Source organism: Amphiura filiformis, unplaced genomic scaffold (assembly GCF_039555335.1).
Source record: "Amphiura filiformis unplaced genomic scaffold, Afil_fr2py scaffold_34, whole genome shotgun sequence".
NCBI classification, from domain to species: domain Eukaryota; kingdom Metazoa; phylum Echinodermata; class Ophiuroidea; order Amphilepidida; family Amphiuridae; genus Amphiura; species Amphiura filiformis.
The window spans coordinates 588,458-610,720 of record NW_027305498.1 but is presented as its reverse complement, the minus strand read 5'-3'; the positions used below and the strand labels follow the sequence as shown (position 1 = coordinate 610,720).

Below are 22,263 nucleotides of genomic sequence, written 5' to 3'. Positions count from 1 at the left end.
TTTGCGAATGATGTCCAAAACGTTTAATGTTATGATAATAGGCCTACATTGAATAAGGTGACGCATCATTTGACTTAAGGGGGGGCTGACTGGAAGTTGGGGTTGGGCGATTTTTTTTCACTACATATAATGCCAGGATTTATTTATTTTCATGTTTCATGTATATTTATTGTATTAACAGTCTTAGTGGAAGTTGTTTTTTCCCGGTTTTTTAGTGATAGAGGGAGTTTTTTATAATTTTTTGCTCGTGGGGTAATTGTTTTGTCTTTTTTTTCAAAACTTCAAGCTCCCCCCTTTCCCCACCCACAACCTGGAAGTCAAATGGTGCGCCTCTAACATGTGAAAATGCCAAGTATTACCCGGGAGTATTACTTGTAAAATGCTTGCATTGCAACAATGTGGCGATTGGAGTAGAAGAGCGACCTCTATCTCGATCGTGCTCAACTGCATTCAAACTTCGCCGTTTACAAAAATCACTTCACTTGTGAATTTGCTCTGAAGCAGTGAGGACCGGACAGACGGAGCTTGCCAAGTTGGCAGCATAAACTTGAAGTTGTCACACACAACACACGTGTGTATATCATAACAGTCTCCTGATGTGATTTGGAAATATGCTACTACATGGTTGTATAAAGTAATGTGAAATATTAACAATTTTGTATTACCGTATTTATGGTGACCAAAAACTGATTGAGGATTATCCTTTGACTGGGGTGGACCGTGGAGAGGACCACTTGCCGATGTAAACAATTTGTATTTTAAGCTGCATCATTTTGGCATCATCGTATGCTCCATCAACAACATCATTGAATACTGGAAAGCATTGTATTTTTCTACTAAGCTATCTTCACAAAATTAGTATTTGATGAATGTATGGATTCACTGTTTATGTCTCGTATGTGGTCACACTCACTGGATTTATGTTGCAGATTTTACTAACCAAATTATAGGATAATACCAGGGATAATAGTAATACTCATCACTTCTTCTGTATTTTTTAAAATAGCCTCTGGATACCGTAACTTACTTTAAAAGCTTATTTCAACTGAAGTAATCGGCATTATAAACGTAAGCCGAAAGGATCTGCGGCAGTGTAACAACTTCGCTGATGTGTACTGTTACAGTGTGTTATGTTTAATATCATACAAACACACTGCGTGATAATGTGTGAAAGGAATTACCTTTGTGGCCATGAATGGTAATGGAAGAGTCAACAATTCGGGCTATTGTATGTTGTTACCCTTCGGCTGGGATGGCAAATGAAGTAGAGACATGAATTGGGTTAAGCATGATGATGGGACTTTTTTTATATGGCAGACTGTCGGAGGATGATGCATGGTGGTGTTGACCACTTTTGTTACTGTGTGGATACAAGCATCTTCTTCTAGTTTATACCTTTATTGTGTGTTCTGTTGTGTATCTCAAGATATTTTGAATCAACAAACTCGGTTCTTTTGATTTCAACTTAAAGCTTTTGCCTTCATAAAACTAGCCTGGAGGCAGATTTAAAACACATTGTATGTTTTCCACTTACGTGATTCTTAAAATCAACTTCAGTCAAGGATAGGAGTGACTGAAAACGTTTTAAGTTACACAACTTATTGTATCATTAAGTGTTATTGTTGTTGCATTGATGCTACGCGCATCCCTTCCGAGTTGGAGGTGGAAAACTATAAACAAGCTAAGGAGAAAAGTAGTTTCTTCACATGATCTTGTGACCAAACTTCGATTTGAGATTATATTGGAGCAGTACAGTCTCAACATTAATATTTTGAAACCAGTATACGTGTATGTGTGGAAAAATGGAATATTTGTTATAAATTTTGTGCTTGGTACCTTCTTTAGATTTCGCGCCGGATTTTAGGAAGCAGCACCAAATATCTTGATTAGATCTAACTGTTTGATTGGATTACTTGCCAAACGTGGTGGTGAATAATGAGAACGATGGCACGCCCTGTTGACATGATGAAATTTAGACGATGGAATATCCTTCTCTTATATTGCTTGTTATGGATTTATAGTGCAACGTTGACGCGTGGACAAGAGGGTATGTGAAATAATGTCTTCTATATTTTATTTTATTTATTGTCTCGTTTGTCACTGTGTTTGATTTCAATTCAGCCAGAATTAAGAAAAAAAAACGAGAAAAGAATCCTATTCATTTATGGTACTTGGTAGACTGAATAAAGCAAATTATAAATTCCTATTACATTGTATTTGGTTTGCATGAGTAAACTTATGGAGCGATTTTACGGATTAAAATTGGTATTTAGAAAACACGTGTATAGGCCTATAAGGTGAATCGCATTATACGTGTTAAATTCAACAGTTCGTAATAGTTTTATAGTTCTGTTTATCCATGCTTGATTTAACATTCAATCATGATAAGGGACCGTTTGATATTTACGCCGGGGGATGGTAGTTTGGAAGAAACAATTCACACACAATCCCCCCCCCCCCCTCCCTCTCGTCCCCTCAAAATGTTCGGATTCCAAATTGTTTTTCCCAATTTTCTCCATTGAATTTAAAACTGAACACCCACCCCCTCATCATGTATGCATGGTTCAAATAAAATGTTTAGATTTCCCCTCAAAACCCGGGCTCAAGACCCGGCCCCAAAACATTTCGAATTCCACTTTAAAATTCCCATACAAAATGGTCCCTAAACTAAACCTTCGTTTAATTTCTTTAATAGTATGAAAAAGAGCGCAGACTAATTTTTTTTATAGCAGCGTTGTCTGATTTTCATTTTTTTCTCGTCTCATGGTTTATGAAAATATTTACAAAATATAGTGGCATTTTAATTATCACTTTATTTAGTTCACAGGGTTATTTCAGTTGTTTCGATATTAAAAATAGTTAAATTGACGCAACCTTGACGGAACGCAGAACCCCGACCATCTTGAAACATTTGGATCATCGATCAACTCACTCACCCTGTTTACATGACCTTATCCGAGGACACGCAATATTATATCCGCATCTCCAGGGATAACATGCATGAACTAATCAAGTTCATTCATAATATGACGTTTGACCTTGACATCCTGGGTAAAGTGTTGATATAACATAATTTTACGGCTTACCCCAGGAGGGTGCTCCCACAACTGGGTTAAAGTTGTAAACTTTTCATGACGTATGTCGTCTGTAAATCTGATTATGTGATATAGCCTGGTGTATTAATAGAATGTATTATTGTGATTAATATAGAATAATGAACATTGTGTAAAACCATAACCAACCTTCAGATTTTACTAACATCTTGTCACAGGTGCGTATTTTCCTCCCAGAATATATTTTGTTTTTGTTTGTCCGAAAATGCCGGCCATTTTATACACCGAATCAATGGTTTCGAAATAGTATAGGCAATATCATGATTATAATCATGGATCATTAATACTGGATCTATGTAATATAGTTCGTTGATCCAAAAATGCTTTTTTTTTAATTCCGAAGAAGCGCTTCCAAAATATAGTCCTATATAGCCTATCTCAGATGCTCAGAATGATACTTTCGAAACATTGCTCTCTTGTGTTTCAAAGTCAGTACCATCCATTCACTATGGACCACAATGGCCTCATCCCAATTATGGCATAGTTCAATAACCTCAATTAAACATTCATAGTGCAAAATTTGATCTCAAGTTTCAGAGTATGAGTTTTTGTACCCAAACTTTCAAAGGTCAGTCAGTGAATGTGCAACTGTATTGGGGTTAAAGAAATCAACTTATTATGACTTGTAAGAGATTATCTAGCATGTCTTACCAATTTGTGACCAATATCTTTCCTTATTCGTGATATTTCGAGAACTTCCGTTTGCAAATTCATGATTCAGAGCCGAGAAAGTTTTCTATTTGTAATTGTTTTCATCAACCATTATTATTATTAAATTATTCAATGAATGAATGAAATGAAAGAACAAAAGTCCAGCCGCCGCTCGGCTGGACTAATGAAGAAAAACGAAGAAAAAAGAAATTAATTAATAATATTAACGCTAGACCTGGACTAGCTGGGTCTATGCTTGCAATGTGTTCTTTTGCTGTTTTGCAGTGTATTCGTCAAGGCAAGACATTCTATCATGTCTGTCAGTGTTCGGTTGTTACACAAAAATTAAACATGCGTAATTCGTAATTGTCACGGACTCACTACTATTCATGCTATTCAACACTTCAATTTTCGTAAGGGACGCACCATTAGACTTCAAGGGGGTGTGGAGGAAGTTGAGGTCGGGGCAAGTTTTTTTTTTCGCCGCCAAAGGCAGCGAAGTTTGGTTTTTTTTCGCCGCCAAAGGCGACAAGTTTTTTTTTTTAATTTTCATGCATTTATACAGTTAGGTGGGCAAATTTTTTTTAAATTTTTTTTTTTAGTGTTGATGGGGAAAGTTTTTTTTTTTTTGCTCATGTAGTGGGGGAAGTTTTTAAAAAAAAAACTTCCTCCCCACCCCCTTGAAGTCTAATGGTGCGTCCCTAATTTTAACACAAAATAGATAGGCTAAATACTATTTTTAGAGACCATATCGAAGCAAGGACAAAACCATTGAAAGGTGATTCACCTGTTTAAAACTACAATCCAAGGGACCACAATGGTATCATTTTAGTTGCACAGTTCCACAGCCTCCATTCAACAATCGTAGCTTAATCTTTGACCGCATTTGTGGAGTATGAGTTTTTGTACCCAAAGGTCATTTTATGAGTGTATGCAAGTAGGCCCCCTATATTGGGGTTAAAACTGTCCTACATGTAAACAGATGAGCATGTTTGGGTTTTTAGTGAAAGAATCATTTCATATTGATCATGTTGAGGCATACTTTATTTTTATCCATTCTTTATATGACATGACACGGAATATAATGAAAAACAAAACAAAAAAAAAACAAGAACTGTCTTTAAAAAAGACAACGCCATGAATGAAGATCAAGTTTCATATAGAAAAAAAGAAACACACATGTAGTTTTAATTCGTTTTGCGTTTTATGCAAGAAGCCCACTTTTAAATTTATTATGAACTGGGCTGTCATGCAGAGGGTGGTGCAATAGGCAATACTGAGCAACAAGAAATAGCAAGTTTTGATAAAATGTCAAAAAATTGGGGTCAACAATTTTATTCTGCCGAAAATGTTTGACACAGTCGATGGGATCGCGAGGGGAATCGAGACACGTTCCCCCACTTTCAAAACCTGTAACACTTTCAAGAACCGCAAGACATGTATAGAAATATAAATAAAATTATTTCCGTGGCAAATTTCCTAAAAGATAAATATGCATTAATTTTAAGATACATACCGGTACACTAGGGTTTTTTTTTTTTGGGGGGGGTTATAGTTGCATTGGTAAATTATGGCTCCTGCCATTCCAGTCGCCTGAATGATTTATGAAAACAACTTATCTAAATTACAAATCTCCAATTCACCCCGCGAAAATTTCTGATATCGTGTACCTATTGTAATGACTGTATAATGTCAAAACGATACAAAACATAATGAACCATCGTAGTTATTTGGTTTGAAAAGTTAATTCGGTATAACAATACATTATGTGTAACAATTATTTCACCGCTTAGTAAGGTATTCACAGTCGGGATTTAATTCCCGATTAAATAAAAATGGCTGAGTAAATTCGATAATGTGGAGAATGAAATGGGTCATGCATGGGCTGTTACTATGGTGGGGTTACCTGTTCATACGGGATTCTGAGATTTTGAATTTTGAGGTAATTTGCACAAAATTTGTTTCATGGTGGTCCTATACACACTTCAAATGGATAGGGACGTATTCGATTTTGAATGGGACCGGGAGCATGGACAGTGGCGGCGCCAGGAATTAATTTAGGGGGGAGGGCATGGGAGAGTGCAAGTGAATGGGGGAGGGGGGGGGGGATCAATCAATTTTGTGCAAAAAGTGGACATGTTCGTATTTTTGGGTTCTTTACTAGGGAAACTGGGGAAGTGGGGTCTGAGTAGTAGGACTATATCGAAATGTGTAGAGATGTGGACGCCACAAAAAGACGCAATGCGTACATGTATCCGGGACCGTGGGGCTTGCGGCACATGAAATATTTTTTTCAAAAATAGAAATAAACAACGAATAGCGTAATGAGATATTCAAAGAAATACATTATATTTACTGCATGTTTTAAAGAACTACATTATTACTGCATGCATTACGTATTAATAATGCTGAAAGGTTTCATATCGGCGTCCTCACAACTTTTAAACAGAACTATTATTGCTGTCAATATTTTTACTGTGACATTTAACAAAACCCTGGTTTGGAAGGAATTTGCCAATGGCATTTTCGATGAAAAACATTACAAAAATAATGTAAGTTAATTCAATGAGACACAAACCTATTATGGTAAGATTTGGCAATTTTACAATTTATAGCGATATTTTTGCGCTACGATAAAAGACGTATGGGATTGCATACGTTATTAGGCTACATGTAGCCTACGTAGGCCTACTTTCTTTGCCACTCATTTGGTTTTTATCGGATAGCGACGTTTTCACGTATTATTTGTGGGACCTGAGAGCACATCAGACATTTTGAATTGCATTTTGAATACGAGGAATACCAAAAAGGCCTAATTTAGATTTTTTGAAATTCGCGATCTTAATACATGAACATTTTATGGCAAATGATAAGAAGATGTAGATCTTTCCCCCAAATACCAAAAAAATTGCAGGTCGTTTTGGGAAAAAATCACATAGGCCTATCATAGGCCTATCTTGAATCCAGAAAAAGTCACAAATTTTCAATTGATGGTCGGCTTTTCATCACATTAGCTATAAGCCTACGTACTCTCTAAGTAGGCCTATATAATTATCATGAGGTTTTTTAAGTTAACTTCGAGTATTGTTAACTATCAAATATATCAAAAAATATATAATTTTGTATTAATATATCGCGAATTTCCAAAAATCAAAATTATTTGATATCAGAAGGACACTCTTCGTATTCAGAATGCAATGCGACATGTCGGATAACAACTTTTCCTCTAATATTTTCGTTGGATGCATGACAAAAGGAGGGATGCAAGGCGGAGTATTGTCTGGTTAATTGTTACATCTAGACCATCCCCAACATCTAACACGTAGGCCCCTATGTTGTGCAATTTAAATGAAATTACAAAATAATAATAATTTCCAAAAGTTTTAACTATTTCAGCACAAAAATCCACTAACCTTGAATTTTCGATTTCGAAAATAATTAATAATAATAAAACCATTGGAAGCAGTGACACTGAAATGAATTAAAATGGTGTCAAAATGTCCGTCTAAAACTTATCATTTCATGGACCCCAACCGGGGCTAGTGCCCCCCCGAAGGCCTAAAAAGCGGAACCATGAGGTGGCCCCCTGGACCCAAGGCGGGACCCAGGGGTGCTAAATCCTGGGCCATAAACTGGAGACCAGGACGTACATTCTTCATGTAGCGTCTGAATGTGGGGGCTTGTTAAAATATCAATGTCAAGATACAGCCGTTTGGCATTCATGCCTGCCTGCGACATGTTGCATGCTTGAAAGAAAACTCAAATCCCCGCCACATCATGTTAGTCTTGCTATCCAGTCGTCATTCGCGACAAATTAGTATTTCATGAAAGATTGAACGATTTCAACATCCTGATCCAGGGTATGAGGCGTACAACGTTCAAGCGTTCAAGCGTATCGGGCTTTGGGTCAGGCTTAGGGCTAGATGTTATCGCCAATAGTATATTATTTTGTTTTATTTGAAGGTAAAATCTAGGATTCTTTGTTTTTCTGCGACCTTTCATAATCCGCGTAATCCTAGTTGAAGTACGATTGTAATGATCATGCTCTTTATCTAATTCCTCCATACTTTGTATGAAGCACTTTAAGGTTTATAGCAACTGTTGCAATTTGGTAGTTCACAGCATCTTGCGAATAATAGTGACCTTTGGCAAAAATTGCATTGATCATTTCATAGCGAGTAGAAGAATTCAAATATTCACAGATATACTTTTGTAGGTCCTGTGGTTGTTGAGTTATGTTGTAAAGAACAACACTTTTGTATATAACGTAGGGCCTACATAACTCATTAACAACAATAAATCAAGCAAGTTTTCAGTATGATTTGTATAGGATGAACTTTTGCAAAACATCAAAGTTATTTTTTCTGAAAATCAATATTTTCAACAACAATCATTATTATATGCCTAATTCTGTTAAAGTTTGTGCTGATTTGTATGTAATTGATGTCTAGAATTATGAAAGTTGCATAAAAATTGGAGTTGTCGTTTTCTTAAAATGGCTGTTTTTCTTTCAAATAGGTCAAATTTTTTACAGTGAATACGCCCATGTATTATACACCACGTCAATATACAGGAGGTCCATTAATGGTACAAGCAAACTGTTCCGATTCAAATTTGTAATATTATTCATCTTGTTCAAGACACACATAAAACAACAATACAAGAAAAAGTCTATCGAAATTTGAAAGTTCATCAGAGTTCATCTCAAATAATAGTGTCACTCCGTTTTTATATCGTAATCATTTAATTTTAAGTTCAACCTACCATGCCTACAGTCATATTGTCATACAGTCGAGTTGTCGAAAGTGGCTTCTGGTCTATAGATTTGAAGCACAGTCATTCATGATACAGCGTGAAAAGCGGGTAACTAAAATTCAAGTTGAACTTTTTGGTCGTATCGATACTTTCTGATGTAATGGAGCTGATGCGTGTAAATTACTGACTTCATCAAAGAACAAAAAATTCCAAATACAATAATATCTTCCGGTATTGTCTTGTATTATTCTGGTTATTCAACTTCTGGTAGTCACGTACTTTATGCCCCTCCCTTCTGAAATAAAAATTCCTTTAAAAAGGAATGTGGCGCCCAATGTGAACTTGGACGTGATATGGTGAATTCCATGGTGTGTAGATTTGGTATTATAATGATTTTTCATTAAAAAAAGAATAGAAGATGATCAAATGCAAGAGAAATGTGTTTGATTGGGGAAGGTGTTCCGACAATCCAAATATAAACTTAGTCCACCTCAAATGACCTGTAACAATTTGTGATTGACATTACTTAATTCACCTCGGATGACTTTGATATGACATTCAACATTTTCGCGCTTACACCAATCATATATCCATAACAATTTAACTCTTACAACTTCCTGTCAACTCTCTAATTTAAAACTTTAAATTTCAGTCTGTTTGCCTTTTCTGTCTTGTGCCATTTAGTACACTACAGTTTGTTACAATAATTAAGATAAGCAAACATTGCTGGATAGATAACAGGATAGATTCTATGGTAATTAGCAAACAAAAGCCATCAGTTTAACAAAGCTCGTTAATTGATCTTAACACTATGGACCATAAGAGTCTCATCCCAATGGCATAGTCCAATAACCTCAATTACATAATCATAGTGCAAAATTTGACCTCAAGTTGCAGAGTATGAGTTTGTGTACAAAGGATGAATGTACAAATGTATTAGGGTTTAAGAACTGTTCCCATGATAGATGAGCATGTTGTGGATCCTAGTGTGTGGTCAAATGTCACCGTCTATCGGGTTCTAAGGCACACGGTAAACTGGTTGAACGCATACAAAGGTCAGGATTTATTTGGTGTTTTTATAAATCCTAATTTTGTATTTTAAACAAAGAATATACGCTCACCATTTTATCCCGTGCATATCAGAAAACAATAATAAAATAAAATCCAAGCAAATTGTGGTTTTATTTCTGAGCTGGGCATAATTTTAGCAAAACAATTGCGAAGGCAATCTAGCAAGAGTGAAATTAGAAGCCGTTCACAAAGTCATGCCTATATTGTGGCGCCCTCTACGCTATATTGTGGCCCCTCCGTAGAGGGCGCCACAAAAAGTCCTGGATCAGATACCCGGGTATAATAAAGGATCATGGACTTGGTCCTTTTTCTAAAGTCCATGTAAGGATGCATGAATATGGTTTGTAAAAGTTTACCTTGAGTCGCGTGGTTTAGCCGTGGGCAAACTAGATTACACTGAATAGTCTAGTTATACTGCTATTTGAAGTTCAAGTTCTAGAATATCGGTCTATATAGTTTTAAGGGTGGTTTCATAATTTTCGGAAGTAATGACGCGATGTTATCATAATTTATCTAACTAAACGTGTAATTATGATAGTAATATTTGACAACATTATAGTGTGTGAAGCATGCGCGTACGCAGGAATTTCTAAAGGGGGGTGTGATGATAAAAAAAAGAACCTACCAAAAAAAAGAAATGACCGCATAGCGGTCATCCCGTCTCGCTTGCGCGACGCAGGGGGGGTGTGTGAGGGGGATGTGCCCCCTCAGAATTTAGAAACTTTTGCAAAATGAAGACCTAATTGAAGCGATTTGGTGGACAATTTTGGCACTATTAGTGTGTAAAATTTTAATTTGAAAAAGCCGAAAATTTGTGAAATGACGGTCCATGAAGCCTTTCGTGAACAAGTTTTCCCTACAGTTGTAGGCCTATTGTGTTAAACACAAATTGGTAAATGTCGAAAGCAGAAGCCAAAATGGCTACTTGTTTATCCACTACACAGGGGGTGTCGGAGGGGGATGTGCCCCCCTGAGAATTAAGAAACTTATGCAAAATGAAGACCTCATTGAAGCGATTTGGTGGACCATTTTGGCACTATTAGCATGATTAGGCCCCTAGTGTGTAAAAATTTAGTTTGAAAAAGCCGAACATTTGTGAAATGACGGTTCATGAAGCCTTTCGTGAACAAGTCTTACTTAAAGTTGTAGGCCTATATATAAATTGTGTTACAAATTGGTAAATGTCAAAAAGCAGAAGCCAAAATGGCTACTTGTTTATCCACTACACAGAATGCCCCCCTTCAGAATTAAGAAACTTTGCAAAATGAAGACCTAATTGAGGCGATTTGGCGGACCATTTTGGCACCGTAGTGTGTAAAATTTTAGTTTGAAAAAGCCGAAAATTGGTGAAATAACGGTCCATGAAGCCTTTCGTGAACAAGAGTTTTCCCTCCTGCAGAAGTTGGAAAATTTTGCAAAATGAAGGTCTGATTGAACTTTGAAGCCATTTGGTGCATAATTTTTACACTATTTTTAAATCATTGCTTCAAACAGAAAAAAGGGCCCGTACTCAATTTGCACAATTAAAACCTTTACGTACGTACGTTGCCGGGGTAGGGGTGTGACGATATGGAGAGGTGTTGGTGTTAACATGTAGGCCCTATATCCATGTCAATTAACAATTAAATGGGGATGTGGGGGTGTGTGGGAGGGGTGTTAACATTAATCGACATATTTACGTACGTTGCCGGTCAGTCAATACCGGGTATAGGGGAGAGAAAAATTTGAGTGGGGGTAGTTAAGACATCTATAGGCCTATGATAATTTGATATTATGTCCCTATGCCATGCTCATCTCCTCTTCCCCTCTCCCCTCTCTCTTTCTCTCCCCTCTCTCTCTCTCTCTCTCTCTCTTTGCCTTTTCTCCCCAATTTTTTTTTTTGACAAACCCAAGGGGTGTTTCACACACGTAACACCCCCCTGCGTACGCCAATGGTGTGAAGTTCACGGTTATACCGATGAGATGCTGTTAAAACTGACCGAATGGTGTCGGAATAAAGAGATCCTTATCGGGATACTTCGCACTTCTCGTTTAGCATGTTTAGCACAATAATATCCCGTTTAGGGTCAATCCCGTAATCTTATAAAACCGGACACGGACGTACTCCATTTTTCAAATGTGCGGCCCATTGCTCATCATCTACCGTGAGTTCCGAAACATACATAACATAGGCCTACTAAGGGACCGTTCAATATTTATGCCGGGGGATGGAATGGGAGATTTGACGGAGGAATTCGAAACAACACTGTAAAATATTACCGTTATTTTACGGCACTTTCCCGTAAACTTTACGGTTACTTACCATACAATTAAATTACCATTTCACTGCAAATAGGCATGTTAGTACCGTTAGACTGTATTTGTTTATTTTTATTGGTAAAGTTTTGCAGCTTCCAATTTTTTTAATACATGTATTGTGCTCATAAATGTATTGTGCTCATAGTAAACTTTTACAAACCATAAATCATGCATCCTTACATGGACTTTAGAAAAAAGACCAAGTCCATAATCCTCTATATTATACCCAGGTATCTGATCCAGGACTTTTTCAGAAGGGAGGGGCAAGGGCGGAAAGGCAACTTTCTGGAAGGGGGGGGGGGGGAATTTGACAAAATGATCAAAATGGGGTAAAAGTTCAAAAAAGGTCTCAAAAGCTTCACTATCACTCAGTATCAGGGCTGCCATACACACCCCAAGTACGGGGGAGGGGAAAGGCTTCTAACGGGGCCTAGATCTCCCTTGCCTCCTTGACCCAACCCTCCGGCTAGGAATGATTGAAAACACCTCCTTTTCACGATTTGTGTGTAAAAACACACTTTCCAAATCGAAATCGAGGTGTGTTTTTTTTGGGGGGGGGGGTTAAAACATTTACTTGGGATCACAATAATTATTCTTATAATTTATTACGCCTTTTTAAACCAAACACGAAGTACAATACACGCTGTAATTAAGGAAATAAGCAGTTAAAATTGAATAATGAATAATTAAATAATGATATTTAAATAAATTTGAAAAAAGGGAGATAAAAAAGTTCCAAAGCCTTTATCAAACGAAATTTACAGCTTAAAAAGTAAAAAAACAAACAAAAACGATCTTCCCTCCCTAATTTTTTTAGGCCTTAGCCTATATGAAGATCGTTTGTAATGTATTTTTATAGCTTTATACAAAACGTTCGGAAGTTTTCAATACAAACAAGTTGGGCCTACCTTTTTATGGATTTTCGAAGAAGAAGAAAAAAGAGTGTCGCGAATTCTATATTTAAATCGCCTTTTCCGCGAAATTTTCTACGTGCATGTATATAGCTGACAGTTTGAAGACTTGAGCAACTTTATGAAACCAAAACATTGCATTTTCAGACATGTGATGCATGTGTTTGGAGGAACTTCATTTAAACTGAGGAATTTGGGAATGGGGTCAACTGGTACTATAGTTCCTACAGGCATTTACTATAACATAAACATGATAAACAAAGTGTTCTTCCTTATTATACCAAGCATTACAATGTCATCAATAAACACTAGGATCCACAACATACTCATCTATCAAGGGCGCAGTTCTTTAACCCCAATACATTTGTACATTCATTGAATGAATGAATATCGGAATGACCTTTTAAAATTTGGGCACTAAAACTCATACTCTACAACTTCAGGTCATATTTTGCACTATGGTTGTTTAATTGAGGTTATTGAACTATGCCATTGGGATGAGGCCATTGTGGTCCATAGTGAAAGGGGCTATTCCTTTTTCTGCCATATACCCCCGTGTAAGATTTAAGAAAAGTCTTCTACAGAAGGATTAGGCCAAATAAAAAATAAAACATGTTTCACGTCCCCTCCCGCATCCTTTTTTGAGGTTTCTTCAATTTTATTTTTATTTTTTGAAATTCAGTTATAACTTTTCAAAAAATATGTCTAGGAAGTAGAGATGCTTTCTATAGCCTTGCTAATATACTAGAAACACTTTTATACGGTTTTGTGATAGTTAGAGGGGGCTTATCTCTCAGAACAACAAATAAAAAGAGGCCTCCTCCTTTTTCCAGGCATTATTGTATACGCTAAAACAGCTCTAATTATGGGTATTTACACCGATTTTGCGATAAAAAATAAAAAGCCCCCTCTTCCTCCTTTTTTTCAAAAACCCGGACGTGAAACATGTTTTTTATTTTACTTGGCCTTATGTTTTTCAAATGGAATTGGCTAGGGTTAATTATTTTGAAACCTATACTCCCCCTGTATTCGTCCAGATCGACGGTGAGTATTTCTTTTTGACTTGCCTATTCTATTTGAAACCCATACTCTTTCTGTTGAAGACTTTAGCTGAATCGTCCACAGGGGGAATGTGGATATCAATTTGAATAGCTCATGTCATCCTCATCATGCTCATGAGGAGACATCAGCTGATGGTGAGGAGAAACCACAACAACATTGCGAACATCGGCTGATATTCTTCCATAGACAGTCCAACTATTTCAACTGTCTATGATTCTATGTTTTGGAACTCGGTCATAGACCTCTGTGTTATTATTAGTGGCATGCACGGAAGTTTGCTTGCCATTTTGATATCGTCAACTTTAAGGTTGGTCTGAACCCTGGGATTATGGAAACTTTCGGGACTCATAACTTCTAAATTGTTGGTCTAAAGTATATAAAAGTATACATATTTAGAATGGCAAAGACTTGATAAGTTCAGCTGTGAGGTCAAATTTGGGCCAAAATGGCACTTTTGGCCCAAAAGCCCAAAAATAACAGTTTTTTGGCCCACTTCTTTTTGTGCACCATAACTAAAAAAAATTCTTGGGCCAAAATTTTTATTATTAATTTTAAAACTAGATCAAAATATCTAGGACCCGTTTTTCATTTTTTTTTAAATTTTGACCAACTTTGAGAAATTTGCGCCAAAAATGGTCAAAAAATGTTGATTTTCAAAAAAATCATAAAAAGCCCGATTTTGGCACAAATTTCAAATATTTTTGGTGAAATTGGTCAAAATTCAAAAAATGAAAAACGGGTCCTAGATATTTTGATCTAGTTTTTAAAAATTAATAAAAATTAAATTTTGGCCCAAGAATTTTTTGTTACGGTGCACAAAAAAGAAGTGGGCCAAAACCGTTATTTTTGGGATTTTGGGCCAAAAGTGCCATTTTGGCCTAAATTTGACCTCACAGATGAACTTATCCAGTCTTTGCCATTCTAAATATGTATACTTTTATATACTTTAGACAAACAATTTAGAAGTTATGAGGCCCGAAAGTTTCCATAATTCCAGGGTTCAGACCAACCTTAAGGGGGTACAACACCCCTGGCCAATTTTGTGCCTATTTTTGCATTTTTCTCAAAAATTATGGTGCATTGGTGATAGATATGTATATTATATAGGGGCAAGGACTACAACTATTGCACTGACAATTCAGCAACTCAAGGCTAGTTATTGATTTATTGATCAAATATTGGGTTTCCCTCATTTTTGACTGTAACTCCTCAACTGTTGTCTGTGCTGAAATAAAATTTCCAGTGCATTATAGTTGTAGTCCTTGCCCCTATAATATACATGTAGGCCCTATTACTTGTCACCAATGCGCTATGATTTTTGAGATAAATGCAAACATAGGCAAAAACTTGGCCAGGGGTGTAGTACCCCCTTAAGTTATGTGATACGACATTTTCATCTAAATAATTATTGTCTCAGTGAGAAAAACATTTCTATATAGGCCCCTAGTGTTTGTAAAGTTATATACTACTGCACAAAAATGATCACAAATGACTAAAATGAAAGTTGGCGAAATGGTGTCTGGTGGAGTAAACAACAAACAACATCAACATCAACAACCGTTCTAGTTGTTAATTATTTTTAATATATCATTATATTGTGGACGCAAATATGACAAATCGTGCCAGGATAATATATGATGGACGACGAGTTACCAACCAGCGCCGAAGTCTCACATCTATGACGTGCGATCGCTGCCATAAAGGGAGAAATTGGCATTCAATATTATGTTGATTTCTAAATGTAGGCAATTTTAAACAATCAGATGTAAGACAATGTTTAGCCACCAATCAAACATTCTTCAATGCAAAACAGTTTTTGAAATAATCCACATAATCATGCCAAGAGGAATCAAAATGTCAGGTTCATGGAAATCAGCTTACTACATGTAATAATAGGTCAGGGATGTGAGAGCATGCAGATTGACATTTATTGCAGCAATCGCACGTTATAATTAGAGACCAAAGTTTGCCGTTTTCTAAAAGGCAAATTCCGGTTTGTGAATTGCAATGCCAGTTTCCAACAGTTTTCTACGAAATTGCATCCTCAACATAGGCAAACCATTATTGTTAGCATGAATTTTGAGTGTTTAAGGCAAAAAAAAAAATGGCAAAGTCTTCTCCAAGAAGTTAATGACCTAACTGGTTTTCCACCAAAACACTGAATTCTGTTTTCTTTACCGAAAACGGCAAACGTTGGTCTCTACGTTAGATACATTGTAGGCATAAACCCTGTTATTTATACATTTATAAGGCATATAGCAGAATTGTTCGGTACGTGACTGCTAGCTATGTCACCACAGGGCCAGTAGGCTAATGGTCTGTTCCAGAAAATAAGTGCAAACATTTTCAATGTTACTTGAAAAAGCTTGGAAATGCAATTAAATGAAGGAAAATCACTGAAATATCCAAAATGAGCTCTCAAATTGAGAATTTCTGATCTTGAACTATTTTTCTGCACAGAGTCTTTGGACACTTTATGTCCAGATTTCCAAAAATCACATGTAAAAAGTCCGGAAATCCGAACTACGCTATAACCGCTACCATGGCTACAGGGGGCGTGCATCTATTTTCTGGAACAGCCCACGTAATGATGCAGTATCTCTTTATATGTCCGAAGTGCAAACTTCACTGGTCCGAAATGATGTCAATGTCAACCATCAACTTTCGTGTAACTTTTTGTAATCGTGTAAACAAGATGAAAATCCAGGTCAAAATGAGACAGGAAATCTGAAATACTGTAAGCCCATTGGTATCTGGTATAAGACAATTAGGATCAGATTGTCTCCCAGATGTAAGCTGTTCCAACCTCTGTCAGGTCAAGTTTACAATAATGATACCCACCGAGTCACTTTGGCGCATACTGCAGTTACTGTCCGTTTTCCTATACACAATACACAGTGCTCTCACCATTGACGCGTGACCCCTACAAATGATGTATGTTGGGAGAATGGACACTTGCCTAGTTAATATCACTGTGTGAAAAATAACCAGCCAATATTTTATTTATTCTCCAAAACTTCTAGCAAATATATTTCTCTAACATTACCTAAAATTACAGCTAGGTTAGATGTTCAGAAATGGTCGTACTTTTGTAAAATATGAGTGAGGGCAAGGCATAGCTAGCCAACTCCCCGTGTTATTTGAATGGAGATTTGACCGAAAATATTGGTATCGGACCGCTCACTTCTGAAGGATGCCACAAAAAACCGGTAAAAGCTACATTTAAATTATTCTAAATAGGTTCTAGAAAATAAAGTTTTGTAACATGTCCTAAATTTTTAGCTAATTTAGGTGTTTGGAGAGGGTCGTACTTTTGTGTTTTAGGAAGGACATGTAAACGACAGATAACACCAAAAATATGAAGAAATTATTTCTAAACCGTGTTAAGTCAAAAATCATTATGTTGCTCATTTTCAAGAATGCTGGTTTACAAAAAGCACGACATTGTCTGATTTCGTGAACAAAGCCACACATAACATTGTTTCCTTTCGTTTCCTTTATAATCGGTTACCCAACTGAAGCTATGAATACCAGTTTTATTGCGATATCGCACATGAAAACAGTCACTTGTGCACAACCAGAGAAGATCCGATTTAATCAGTTGAGCTGTTTCAATGAGTGTTATCTTGGTTTAATAGCTTTTAATGGGGTTAAGTCCTGCAAAGGTCGAGATGAATTCTACTGTAGACATGACTGCATCATGGGTAACTGGAGTAACACAAGTGTTTGATATGTACTGTAAACATTTACTCTGGATCATATTTTAAAAGTGCAAGTGATGACAGTTTGTTTCAGAGTTTGACATTTTCAGAGAATAGGGCTGAAAGGGAACTTTGAAAATATCTGGAAAATGTTTGATAAAGCTGATGTTCCATATTAAGGCTAATGCTCGCGCTCGTGGTATCACACTACATACCAGTACCATAGAGACAAAATTTGCCTTAAGAAAGCCTCATTATTTCTTCACAGGGGCGACTCGGTCGATGCTTGAATTGAGATTCTTGACAGAAGAGATGAAATTGAAGTCGAATTGAACACTATCTAATCCAAAACCATATTCTAGCTCAAACCATGCACATTTCTGTTCATTAAATTCTGGGCCTACTTCTTGTATTTACTGAGCTTTACTGTATTCTTAATACTACCGCATATTTGATTCCGAGTCTAATTCTGAAAGAATGACAAAAAGTCAAATCGCATAATGCATGCATCGGTGTGGTATAACGTGTAATCGGACGGGGTTGCCTCCTTGACCCATTGCTATTGTTTTTCGTGTTTGATGGTACAAATGCTATTATCATTGAAATTACTTAGAGTAACAATGGGTTTGGTTTGATCACAAAAGACCTTTGTTTGAGAGTATTTTCATATAAATACAGTTCACCATGAGAAAGTCAACTTTGAGTATTTCACTTTCACTGACGAAATAACATACGGTAGTTTAGAAAATGCATGCTGGCGGGAACAATTCACAATCGTATGCAGCTCGTCCTTGTGTTTTATTATTTGGCGCATTTTCGCCAGCCCATTCGGGGCTGGTACCTGTTTCAGGTTTGGGGTCAGTTTACTCAAGAGATTATATTTTAGTGGTATTGGAATGATTTTTTTTTTTTACTTTTGTGGTTAAATTTTTTTTTAAATATTTTAATTCGATTTGTTAGGAAAAGTAAGTATGGTTTGCCGTTTCAACGAACGAAAACGAGTGAGTATTACCAAAGTTATGTTTGAACTAATTAATTATGACTTTAAAAGTTTAAAGGCCTAAATGTAACAATAATAGTTAATATAGATAGCATCATATGGTCAGCAGAAGAAAATCTGACATCACCTATGATGTCATATCAGTGTCCTTGACCGGGGGTCCTTACTCCTTGACCACTGAACAGCGTGATATCATGTTGATAACAGATCTATAGAATCAAAATCTTCATCATATCCCCGGATCATATCACAGATTCTCAACAATCTGTGATCATATGGACCATATTGATGTGAAAGTAGTTATCTATCATATCCTGTGTCGTTTTATGGATAAAATGACTCAAAATGTTATTGATGAAATGGTTGCTATCATAAACATCAGTTTTGTCTTTTCAACGGGAAAAATCCGATGCAAAATAAAGTTTTTAGGGCCTAGCTATAATATGGGCATAATTTATGCATATAGTATTGAACAATGTACCCCATTTGACATGCACTTATAGATAAATAAATTGTCTTACTTTATTAATTTAATAACTTCTTTATTATAAATAAAATGACACATAACTATTTGATTCATAAAATTACATTCAACAAAATGATTGAAGAGAAAACACACAAGGCACTAGGCAGACTGTTATAGAATGGAGTATGTAAGATGCCATGTCCATAGCTTCGCAGGAGTTTCCGACTAGCAATCAACATGATCAGCACATTCAGAAAAACACAGTTTAAGAGTGAAGATTGTAGTGAGTAACCAGTCCTTTATAAATGTGCTGGCCACTATCTATTATAATATAGTAGGCTTAAACTATACATTGCGAATTAATTAAGTTATTTTAAAATAAAATGTACATGTAAGTTAACTCAAACCGGCAGTGTATATATCGAAAGCAGTGAAATCGGACATTCCTAAGCGAAGATATTGAGTTCGTAAGTTCTGGTATTACAAAATTGGAAATTGAGATATCGTGGGTAAAAAGCTGAAAAGACAAAAAAAACCAACGACAACAACAACAACAACAAAACAAACAGACCAGAACAATTTGGAGTACATGTAATGAATTAAAGAGTTGACATGAGATTAGGAATTAATGTTTTCTGCTGTTTCAGTGTGCATGTTCTCATCGTTGATGGTTTGGTGGACTGTCATGTAGATGTAAGCGTGATCCTAAAAATGCCTTTCACATTGACCAAAACTAATTACAAGACCTCTTCTACATTGAGGCTGGCTTTCCTTTTAAAGGAATTTTTATTAGTTGTTAATTATATTGATTATTGAGCAACTGATCATGCTAGTGATCGTATATGTTGTGCATGAAGCGAATATGGAAACTATCCCGGAAAACTAGTACTATCATAGAAAAGGTCCACCGCCCTTGCTAAAATAGCCATTGGTATGGTTCTCTTAAAATGAAGAAATGCACACCGTTTCACCATCAGAGCCAATTCAACAGAACCGTTTCAACCTCTCGGTCAATTCAATTGAAACAGGAGAAAACACAACATGATACATCATTGACAACTTCCGATTTGTGTCTGCAGCAGCTACTTCGTGTTTGATTGAGCGTTTTCGGGGTGTTTTGTCACGTTTATCATGTTTGTGAAGTTGGTGATTTCTGAACCTTCAGTGCAGCGCCATCTCTTCGGATGATCAACTTGATCAAGATAACATGTTCCCAATTGCACTTCCCTTGTTTATCCAGACCACAAAAAAGACGGAAGGTATATACTTTGATCAGCTCGTAATCGGCGGGAAATGTTAGGCTTACCACTACGCCGAAAAGTAGACCAACGTTAAGAGTGCTATAGTTGACCTGTCTGTTCTATATTTTGCGAATTAAAGAAAGTAGGCAAATTATAGGACTTGAATTACTAATTCGTGATGCTTCTGGCGAGATGTCACAAGACAATTCTCAAAATAAAATATATCAATTGATATTAATCCGCGATGTTATAAGACCCGCCGATTACGAGCCGAGCTGATCAAAGTATATGGTGTGAGTTTTGGAAGCTGAAACATCTCATGTGGAACTCCCCAATCCATATCTGCAAAAGTGAAATTCCACACTACATGCGTGACTCTAATGTTGTGAATCCTGGGTGCTGTCACAGGAGGGCAAACTCAATGCGTTTGATATACCGTAAAAATACGATAATAAGCATTATATGTGCCGATTAACGATTTGCTCGGACAAGAACGAAATTTTTAATGTAGTTTTTTCAAGTTTTTCATTTTTTCTTCTGTTCAATTACAAATATCTGTAACACATATTGCCCGATCCTATGGGGAAGTCTGGGGTGATGTGCTTAGGGTGAGGGGGTTCAAATAGGCCCCAACAGCAATAGCAGATAAAAATATCTGACTTTCTTCATACTAGAATTAACACGGTTAACACAAATAAGTCGGTTGCTAACTTTTAAGCACATAATTTTCAAACTAGACCCAGTCTGGGATATCTCAATATTAAGCCTTGAAAACGTACGTCAAACGAAGAGTGTTCATTCAAAATTTGGAGATCATATGAATTGGTATATCAAGTAGGCCTATATGGGGTGGGGGGGGTGGACAAGTCACGCGTTTAACATGATTAAAACGTACGCAGGTCGTACGCAGCACCAAGTTTGCCTTTATAGATGTCAGTCACATCTTTACATAATTAATAGCCTAGTTTGTGTATCTTAATTGAGTAAGACATGATTGCCTGTTTGGGGGGACAAGTCATGCGTTTAACATGATTAAAACGTACGCAGGCCTTGGTTACAACCTCAGCACCAAGTTTGCCTTTATAGGTGTCAGTCACATCTTTACATAATAGCCTAGTTTGTGTATCTTAATTGAGTAAGACATGATTGCCTGTTACAGCATGGATATTTATAGAGAAATCCTGATCAGTTCCTGTCACTTGATGACTTCTTGACCTGATTCTTTCCTTGTTTGGGTGCGAGGATTATGCAGGTTGCAGGTTTTAAAGCCTTTTAACTGCTGTAGCTTAAAACCGACTTGACATGCAAACAGTATATGAGGGTCCTGACGTGAATGAGATAAAAAAATAGCCTCATTTTCTGTAACATAGTTCAATAATCTCTATTCATCTCTATGTAGTAGCTCAAAAGTTGACCTCTAGTTGGGGAATATGATATTTGTATACTCAATATTCAAACTTCCATCAGCCCATGGACCCTGGAAGATAGTTGGGTGAAGAACTGCAGGTGGCCTATATCCCGACACTGTACATTTGAATATTTTGGATCTTGGTGCATGCCAGGATGATAGACCCTATGTTCGCATTTTGGCAACATTGATATGATATAAACGTGACGATTTATTCTGTTGTGTTAATGAGCCTTACGCGTTACGCATGACTTGAGCCATGCATTGCCATGCCATAGCCTGAGTCCAGAACAATAACATCAAATCGTGCACTGTCTTAGGACTTCTCGTGAATATAGCCTATACCTTAAAAGGTCCTACTTTCGGTTTGAAATAATTTCTCCTAATATTATTTTTGCATGGAAATACTAGTAAAGTATACACAATTTAATTAAACTTCTCAATAAGGTATTCTCAACACACCCATTTTCACAAACATGACAAAACGTGCAAAGTCAACAAGCATAATGGACCACAATGGCCTCATCCCAATGTCATAGTCCAATAACCTCAATTAAACAATCACAGTGCAAATTTTGACCTCAAG

At 36.6% G+C, this 22,263-nt stretch overlaps 1 protein-coding gene across 1 annotated transcript in view; it reads left to right on the top strand.

Moving 5' to 3' along the window:
* The first annotated feature begins 380 nt into the window (after nt 1-380).
* LOC140143963 (von Willebrand factor D and EGF domain-containing protein-like) overlaps nt 381-22,263 on the top strand; it is a 190,723-nt gene continuing 168,840 nt past the window's right edge. The window contains 1 exon segment of the mRNA XM_072165796.1: nt 381-2,047. Coding sequence (XP_072021897.1) covers nt 1,936-2,047 — 112 coding nt within the window. The 5' untranslated portion in view covers nt 381-1,935.